Source organism: Saccopteryx leptura, chromosome 3, assembly GCF_036850995.1.
Source record: "Saccopteryx leptura isolate mSacLep1 chromosome 3, mSacLep1_pri_phased_curated, whole genome shotgun sequence".
In the NCBI taxonomy this organism is placed as follows: Eukaryota; Metazoa; Chordata; class Mammalia; order Chiroptera; family Emballonuridae; genus Saccopteryx; species Saccopteryx leptura.
The window spans coordinates 296487208-296497486 of record NC_089505.1 but is presented as its reverse complement, the minus strand read 5'-3'; the positions used below and the strand labels follow the sequence as shown (position 1 = coordinate 296497486).

Genomic DNA, 10279 nt, shown 5'->3' with positions numbered 1-10279 from the left:
TCGGGCAGATTATGTTGAATGCCAAGAATTGACCTAATACGCCTAATGAGAAAAAAATCAGCACCAGGTGCCTCTCTGAGTATACTGTGGCAGCCTGCGTTGTAAGAGCTGCCCAGCTTCTGAGAGTAGCCAAGGCCACGTATAGATGATAGAGGCGCACTCAGCGGGGCAGTCCCGACGGCTGACGCCCGTGCCGGGGCCCTCTCGCCTTAGCAACCGGAATATTTAATTTGGGAATTTTATTTAAACAACCTCAGCAAGTTGTATCGCAGTTGGGGAGTGTTTAGAGTCTGAGACTGGGCTCGCAGGTGCCCTCTCATACGTCTGTGCACGGGTGACACTGTTTGTGGCACTCTCCTGGAGGGCAAACCGAGGAGGAGACATCTCAGCGTTGTGGGTGAAGTAAACACGTAGAAAGATGTGAACTAGGTACTACTACCCATCAGAGGTGGATTTAAAGACGGGCGCACTGGGCGCATACCCGGGGCCCCGACTTCTGAAGGGCCCTGCAAAACCCCAACTTTACAGTTTTGTTCTAATGACACCAAATTTGGTTTCCTGTGTGCAATTTTAACATTAATAATATATAATATTTTTTATTTATTTAAAAATATGGTTAACATGTATTTTTATTTTCCCTGTCTTTTTTTTTAAGAGGGTCCAATATTTTCTTCTGCTCTCAGGGCCTCAACCGATCTTAATCCGCCTCTGCTACCCATCCATACATTCCTTAAAAGTCTTCAAAAAAGAGCTATCTAGACAACTATAGATAACAACTGTTTGTTGGCTAATTTTGCCATATGTATAAAATATGGTGTCTATGGGGGACATCTAGTGTATGTGTATATATTTTGTGTATGTACAAAGAACAGGCATATTTGTAGGAATTTAAAGTTTATTAAAACATTTTAAAAACATAAACTGAAATATTTGTTCTATTTTATATAGTCTACACTTTTAAAAAATAATTTACATTAATATAGAATGTTAGGCTTTCAGAACACTGATATAAATATGTGTATATGTGTATATATATATGTATATATGTATACACACACACACACACATTTGATGGTATTTAGTTCTCTCAGAAAAACCTGTGAGAGCATTCTCTGCATTTGGAAAGCAGGGACATTGAATCTTGGCGAGGCTAAAAGACTTGTTCCAAGTCACCTTGGTACTGAAAGGCAGAGATGAAAACCTGTGTCTGGATTCTGAATCCAATATTCCTCCTCATGAACTATGAAACCTATCTGTATTGTGGTTAATGTCATTATAAGAAGCAATAAAATAAATTATGCTTAGTCCTCCACTTCATTATAAGGAAATGCCCTCTTCATTGTTGAAAGACAAAATATCCCTACATTAAGAATTGAAGATTGATTTTTTTTAACTTTTACACAATTCTTGCATATTCCCTTAGAACTATTTTGTGTCATGTCCAAAAGTACCTTTTGATTCATTTTGGCGGAGGTGGGGGTTTGGGAGGAGAGTTGTTGATATTCTTCCCTCAACTCTGAGAAGAGGAAGTTGACTGGGAAACATTCCTAAAAAGAGCAGCATGGGCTCAAAATGCATAGACTCTGGAATTAAGCCAACCTGGATTTTAATCCCAGCACTCTCGCCACTTTCTAGCTAAATATCCTTAGGTAAGTCAGTGTCTGAGTCTCAATGTTCGCACCTGCAAAATGGGCTAGTAAATCTTACCTCCCAGTACTATTGTCAGGATTGGGTAAATCTACGGGAAGCTGGGGACATGACAGCCATGTAAATGTGTGTTTCACGTGTATGTGAACGCATACATGGAACAGTGTTTAAGCTGTGCACCCCATTTACATTTCCTTTGTGTGATTTTGTGTGGTGTTGAGTCCTGGCACGGGCAAAAGGTTAGCAACTCTCAGTTCCTGCCGAAATCTTTATTGCACCAATATGTGCTTGTTTTGCCTTGTGAAAAAATTAAAGAATTAAGCAAGATGATTTTTCATTCTCTTTCACTTTGTAGTTCTTCGGTCCATGTACATTTTATAGTATTTATGATCATACATTTTCCCTGTCAATGCTGTCCTTCTGTTCTTACAAAGCAAGAGAGGAAAAGGAAAATTTCATCCCCCTCCACTGTTTTAGAACAAGCTACCTGAGTGATTTTATATTCAGGTGTTACAGTAAATGAAAAGAATAATGAGAAACAGCTCACTCACAACCACCATCTTCTCATCCACCAGCTTCCTCCTTATGGTGGTCTCCCTGTGTCCCAGGCCTGCACCTGAACTCAGATGTCATTATCTAAGGGTATCATGGCCTGAAAAACAGCAAAGCCAAGTTTAGCTCAGGTTACACTGACGAACAAAATTTTTGTTGCATCCACAAAAACACTTGTTCTTACTTAATTCGAGTGTGCTGATCTCAAATATGACATTAGTTTTTATCTGTAAGCTACAGTTTTTTTGCAATTCAAGATTTTAGGTTTCCATCTTATAAAATTTTCAACATTTAGTTTAACATAATGAAGTAGACTGTCTTCTTGGGCATCATCTTTGTGAACATATAATAATTTATATAATGCAGTAAATACACTAATACACTAAAAGATATGATTGCATCAGAATTTGTCTACAATTTCAAAATAGAACATATTAAAACACTTTAATCATAAAATTTGTGCAAAACTTATTTAAATTCTATTCAGGAAAAAATTTGCAATTGTAGCTCTTGCGTTTGTGTACTTGTTGAGGACAATCTCGTTTGATGCTCCAGCAGTAGTCTGCTCATCACTAACAGCTCCAAGATTTTTTAGGAAACTTATCAAGGTGACTGTTCAGGAAGTGAATTTCAACGCTCATGTTATATCCAATGTCGTGGAAAGCCAACAGCATCCTTTGAACAAGAAGTTCATAGTTTTCTGCCTTTTTGTTGCCAAGGAAGTTCTTTGTAACTGCCACAAAAGACTACCATGCTGCTTTCTCCTCCTTATTTATCTTCCTGGCAAATTCTTCGTCACATATGAGGGTTCAAATTTGAGGTCCATCAAATACACCTACTTTTATCTTCTCAAAAGACAAGGCAGGAAAAGCAGAAATAATATGTTGAAAGCATTCACTTTCTCTATTCAATGCCTGAACAAACTGTGAAGTGGGTGAAAAATGATCCTGTCTCGATTAACTACAGGTCCATTCACAATATTTTGCATCCCTACTTCCAGAGCTTCATGTTTCAGCCACTCCTTCTGTGTCCAGTGTTTCTCCCGAGCTCAGCTGTCCCACAAACACAGAAAGCAAGGATACTTCGTGAAACCTCTCTGTTGTCCTAACAGAAAATTTAACCATTTTAAGATCCTCACAAATGATCCAGTTATGCTCCTCATACTTCACAAAGTCGAGGACAATTTTTATATCATTATAATCTCGCAAATGGTTGAATAAACAATTGGAACTGCTGCATAAACATTACTGTTGTGTGGGAGAACACATTTCAGACTCCGTTTAGAGTTGTTAAGAAATAGCCGCCATTCTGTTGGACTGTAAGTGGTAACACCTAGCTGGCTGAAAAGACGACTGATACCATGACAGTAAACAAAATGTTTGTCTTCGGGAAAAAAGTCCACAAAAACTTGTTCATGCTTCCTGAAATGGGATACCTTAGCTGACCAGTGAAGTACATTCTTTTCTTGAAGCCTGGAGGCTAATAACTCAGCTGCTTTCTTTGATAGGCCCAAATCTCTTACTAAGTCATTCAATTTGGGTTGGCTAAACTGCTGAGGGGTTAATGACTGCTTGGCATCAGAAGACCCTTCAGATTCTACAACCATTTCCTCATGCATCTTATCAAAATACACTTGTTCACTTTTTTCATCCTTAGAAGAAATAAAACCATTGAAAACTGGAACTGGGAGTGTCTCAGAGTATGGGTGGGATAGGTCGTATTGCTGAAGGAATATTAGGATATGTGATAATATTCCGTTTTTTCTTGCCGATGCCCTTTGTATGGATCAGACAGAAATAACAGTCACTGCTGTGGTCCTTAGGTTCATGCCAAACCATGGGAATACCAAAAGGCATTCCTTTGTGTTTTCCTTTTGTCCAGTCACGAAGCATTTCTTCACAATTATGACACACAATATGAGGAACCCAATTCTTGTCTTGATCGCCAAGGGGAACTTGAAAATAGACAATATATGCACGTGTCACAAATGATGAAATATTGTACCTTTGATGTTGAAGTGTGTAACCGTCACATATATAACAGAAGATGTCAGGACTAATCTTACATTTACGCCTACTCTAAGAAGCCATGATTCAATCTTAAAACAAAATAAGAGGGTGTTTTTATCAATAATAATTTTTTACATTTAAAAACAACAACAATTATGTAAAAGTGATGTTTGTAAAACATTAATTGCCTTGTGGTTATGTTCAATCCAAGAGTCATTGCCCTTTAACTCCAGTTTAAAAACCAATGCATGCCATTAACTGTAACAAAAAGAAATTAAAATTGCATAAAAACCAGGACATGCACCAAAAAAGCAGATTTCAGATTTGGAATTAGCAATGCAGAAATATATAGAAACAGTTATATATAAAGCCTCATGCAACAGAAAATGAAAAAAAAATTTGTTCCCAGTGTTATCATTGGAAAACCCTAAAATTGTTTTCAGTTGTTGTGACACCCCAGGTAGTTATAGAATGGTGTTTATGTGCCATTTAGTTGAAGCCTTTCTTCAACAATAAATGTGTTGCTTGATTCTTCTGGGATAAAAGTTTTAGAAGAGTAAAGCATAATGTTATCTTGAAGAGTAAAACTTTTTAAAAATATTTTATTGTATAGGCATAGCATTATCTTTTTGCATAAAGAATCACAGGTATGTTTCAACTTTAACAAACTCATAGAAAGCTAATTCAAACTTCCCTTGTAAGTTCTTACTTAAAGGAGAAAGGTCCCACTTCCTTTTCTCACCTCAACAATATAAAAATAATAAAAATGATAATAATAATTACAGTAACAATAGCAATTACTCATGTAGCACTATTGCACAAGGCATCCATCCAAGAGGTTCTCCTATGTTAATTTATGGCATCTTCACAACAACCTTATCAGGTAAGTACTATCATCCACTTTTGTGAAGGAAAAGACTGAGCCAGCTAGGTTTTCTGAGTTGCGCAGTCACATGGTTGATCAGTGGCAGAGATGGGAGTGACACGCAGTCCTGAGCCAGAGCCTGCATCTTTCCCCACTGTGGCCTGCATGATAACGTTTAGACTATGCTCTACTGCGGTATCCTGTTACATACTCACTGGGACGTGTCTGTCTCAGAGTTTCCATTTCCACTGAGCTGGGTCTGCTACCAAAATTCTTTACTGTTCTGTTTTGTGGCAGAGGCAATGACAGTCCCTGAATTTTCCTCTGGTCCCTTATATTTGCTAGCATTTTTATTCCAGTAGATTTTTTTAAAGAAATCAAGTATAGACCTCTTTATTAAACATTTCAAGTAAAAAATTCTTTTGTTTTATGCTGTACAGGAATGTCACATCTCATGTTATGCAGCCACTGTCTGTTAATGTGATATGACAGCCCCTTTGATGAGAACATCACCTTCCTTGTAGTTTAATAATTTCCTATTGAGTTCATTCATTCAAATGACAAGTATTTATTAAGTAACTATTATGTAACAAGCACCGGGTTCTATGAAACAAAACTGACCAGAAATCCTGCCTTTGGGGAACTTACATTTTAGTGTAGGGGAACAAACACAAAATATAAATAAAAGAAAATGATGTACTCTGGTCGGAGCTCATAGATGAAAGGAAATGGGTCACTTCCAGGATGAGGCAATAAAAGCACTAGTGTCTGTTTCCCTGTCTGGTTGAGTGAGGAGACCACAAGTTCCCGATGGTCTAGCTGTGAGGTAGCTGGACTTCATTTGCAGCTGGGGTCCCTGAGAAATGGGGCAGATACTATATGCCCCATTTTCCACCTCCCCACCAACTTCTCCGACTCCCACTGGCACTGAGTATGTACTGTGAATTAGAAATAATCCCCATTGTGTTAAGCCACTGAGAGCTTGTGGCTCAGTTGTTATGTATCATAATCTCACCCATATCAGCTAAAACAGGCTTTATTCACTATATGTTTATGAGCAGGAAATGATACCAAATGGAAAGGCAGATCTGTTTCTGAGAGACAATCTAGGAAAATGATTCTCAATCTGTGGTCTGCTGAGCATCTGAATTATTGTTAAAAATACAGGTTCCCAGGAGGTTTGCACATATGTTACAATGTGAGGGCCTCAGGCCTGGGCTTTATCCCAAAATTTATCTAATGCAGATTTTCAATATGTTTGCAATACTTGCCTACTTACTTAGGATGATTTTGAGTTAACATTCATGTAAAATTTATATGAAGAAAGAGTATTTAAGGTCTCACCTTGCTTTTATGGCCACCTGGGGTGGTCTCCTCAAACTCTTCTCCCAGTCTAAAGGAGATCTCATGGTTTTTAAAGATGCTTTTGGTCTTAATATTGGTCACATCCCCCTCTGTACTGATGGTCACAGTGAGTTTATCTAGGCAGCCAAGCTTCCTGCTGGCTCTTCCTGTTCCTGGAAACCAGAAAAAGGACACAATAGTTAACTCTGTTCTCAGCTCCCAGACTTCACCACGCTTGCTATATAATTCTTCGCTAAGTGGGAGGTGTGTGTTTAACAGATTTGATGCTACATGAATTCAAATTTCTAAAGCTAGTAGTCCGTCATTATATGTTAAAATGATTCCACTTGCAGAAAAATACCAGTCTCTAGTTTTTGTGTTATGATGGTCCTGTTTCTCTAGTCTAGTAGTTATTGATCGTGTTGGTTCATAGACCTCTTTGAAAATGTGATTAAAACGATGGACCACCTCCCTTTTAAAATAATACACTAATTTACTACAAAAACATACATTGGCATGAAGTCTTCCAGACGTTTTGCTCTTCACTTCCATTCTTATATGTACACAAATACAGGCTTTGTTTTCTCCATTATGTAGTTCTTCTTCTAGTTAAATATATATAATAAAATTTACACTTAATACCACTTTAAAGTGGTAAAGTGGTATTACACAGTTCAGTAGCATCAAGTACACTCACAATATATTGTGCAACCATTACCACTGTACATACAGGTTTTTTAACTATATAAATATTATGTCATAACTGTTGTTATTCAAGTTACTTGTTCCCCTTAGCTGTATCTCTCAGAGATTTTCCATATATATTTTTGTCATAACTACAGAATATTCCATAGTATGCATACACCAAAATTTATATCTGTTTCCTTATGGATGGGCATTTAGTTTGTCTTCATTTTCTATTGTTACAATGCTGTAGTGAACATCATTGCACACATAGCTTTATGCAGGAGTATTTTCTATAGAAATAGCTAGCATTCCATACACAGCAGTACCTAGGTTACATGTTAAGAGGAGGTACATTTGAGAAGCACTCAGATATGGTTTGTGGAATTCATAGCATACAACAGGATGACAAGATGTGATAGATTGGTCCCCAAAGGTATTTACACCTTAATCTCTGACCCCGTGAATGTTACTTTACATGCCAAATTACAGATTTCATTTAAGGATCTTAAATTGGGGATATTATTCTGGACTATACAGGTGGACCTTAAATGTGACCACAAGTGTCTTTATAAGGAGAGCCATTCCCTACAGAAAGGGAACAGAGATATGAGACCACAGCGAGGAGAAGGCAGACTGGGGTCATGTGGGCACACCAAGAATGCCAGCAGCCATCAGAAATGGGAACAGATGACCCATTCTGAAGAACCTCCATAGATTTAGGGCAAATGTTTGCCAAATAATAATTATTTTTTTAATTATTGTGAATTTTTATCTTAAATCATTTACTAAAACCATTTGCTGATTAGTATGTGGCCTGTACACGTTTTATCTATGTATTGATAAATTTACAGTAAATTACACAAAGGTAGGGATTGTGTCAATCCCAACCTAGTTTTCCACAGAACTATCATGTAGGTTCTGTATTAATATTTGCTGTTTCTATGTGAAAAATTGGAGGAAGGGGTCCAAGATTAACCTGACATCATGCAGAGTAAGTTCTGTGCTATCAAAGTTGCCATTTTTACTGTGTATGATGCATTAGGAAAGATGGCTTACCCTGTTCTTTCATAAATTCATCAAAATTTTTGCAAAAAATGAATTTCCAAGTTCCCTGGAGCTGATCAATTATTCTGTCCAAGCTGATGTTAAGGACAAACAATATCACATGGATGAATATGTTGGTGTTCCCTGAAATAGAATTGTAAAATCAGGGGGAAAAAACAAGGAACTCTATTCTTGTCATCTTCCCTTAACACCATCTAAAGAAGACAAGGTCTCTCAAATGTAAATAAGCCAGAATGACTTCCTTGTCTCCAATTTTTCAGTCCTTTCCCTTCCAGAGCAGCCTATCAGACTAGACCCTATACTCCGAGTATTTCATATTCCCACCTCAGACCGCTGGTCTCTGCATGCAGGAAAGTAACCGGTGCACCCTCTGAACTTTGTCCGTTGGGACCAGTTTTCCTCACCATTGTTTCTCTAGTCCTGTCCCACCCTAAGTGCCACTAAGCCTAGTCCATCAGCTTGCACTACACTCTGAGTTGACCTACCCATAACATATATTCAGTCTTTTCCTGCTCCTTCAGCTGGTCACAGGGACCCCTTCCATAGTCCTGAGAGAGGGTGTTGGTACACCTGGGGGGGGGGGTGACATGGGGCTCTGGGCTGCCTGCTCCTTCAGTCACCTCAGATCTTCTAGTCTTGCTTAGCCTTGGTCCCAGGTGCACAATTTCAGTCTAATATTGGGCGCCTGCTGGGCCCAGTGGAGTGTCTGACTCTGAGGGTCTGCCAGAACCCAGCTTACAATGGACAGTTCCACACGCACAGTGACTTGGTATACTCTCACCAAGAATTCTGCCTCTGTTAGGTCCCGGCAACACGCCGGGAATGCTTCCTCACAGAGTACATGCTGCTGCTGCAGGTGAGCTGGCCTCGCTCCCAAACCCTGGAGGCCTGTGTTCTATGCTCCCACCGGGACTTCATCTACATGCCACACTGTACCCTCTCCTGTCACTAAGGCCTCCAACGGCACAGCATCTGCCAGATCAGGTGGGCCAAGCAGTGGGGCCCCACCCAGCACACGGGCTGGAGACACTGCTAGAGGTAGAATTTGTTGTCACCATAAGCCAAGGATCCTATTAGGAATTTTGTTTCCTTCTTCCTGGTAGGAAAGCAAGATGCAGCAACTTGTCGTTGAGAAGACGTCCTCGCTTTCCCTGGATCCAGATGGATCCCCACACACTTTTCAACAGTGGAAGGTGCCTCAGTTGTCGCCGACTCTAACTTCCGTACCCTGTAGCACACAGCTCTGCAAGGCCCCTGGGATGCTAGCCACTGCTTGCTACCCTCCAGCTCAACACAGTGATGCATGAGGTGTCCAGACAGCTCAGACTGCGCCTGACTGTGCCGTGACAGAGACCAGAGGTGGAATGAGAAGAATTCAGTGTGGGGTTACTACACGTGGGGCCTGGGGAACTGACACCGGGTGGGTCTAAAGAACCACTTAGGCCCAGTGAGTCAGACCTCAGCCTGGATTCTATTTATCCCCTGCTCCCGCAGGCCTGCACTCTAACAGGACGCTTCGAAACTCCACATCTATGTTAATTCAGACCAACTGTGCTTAAAATAGTTGACTGTTTTTTCCCCACTACCCATTTTCTCAAGTGTAGTAAATGACCATAGGTCTCTTCGGAGAAAAACGGGGATATTAACACAGTATTTTTTTTTCCTGTGTAATTTATTAATTAAATTTTTTGAATTTGACTTTATTGGGGTACACATTCAGGTGTGAAACTCAATAAAATTTCATCTGTACACTGCACCATGTGCCCACCACCCCAAGCGAAGTCACTTTCATCCCCGTTTCTCCCCGTTGCCCGTCTCCCCCACTGCCCACCTTCCTTTCCCTCTGGCTCTCACCACACAGCATATTTTGGCCGTGGTATTTCAGGGTTCCTCTTCCGGTGGACTTGTCTGCTCTTCAGCCAATGGTTTCTAGGTCTGAAATTGGCTGCGGTCTGGGTCCTGACAAAGGATCATGACCTTCTAAAGGGGTGATGCCCTCAGCTGCCCATCCATTCTTGCCTTTTTTTGATCATGCTTATGAAGCAGCACCCTCATTGGCTATTCATCATCCCAACGACACCCTCTGGGCCCAGCCTCCTTAGCTGCTCGG

General features: G+C 40.0%; 1 protein-coding gene across 1 annotated transcript; it reads right to left on the bottom strand.

The window, feature by feature from the left end:
- Positions 1 to 243: 243 nt before the first annotated feature.
- Positions 244 to 8658, bottom strand: LOC136397460 (fatty acid-binding protein 12-like). Its single transcript, XM_066371952.1, is given in 6 exon segments — positions 244 to 357; positions 2199 to 2248; positions 2251 to 2299; positions 6418 to 6590; positions 8161 to 8292; positions 8655 to 8658. Coding segments are annotated over 6 exon segments (522 nt in total).
- Between the last annotated feature and the right edge of the window lie 1621 nt (positions 8659 to 10279).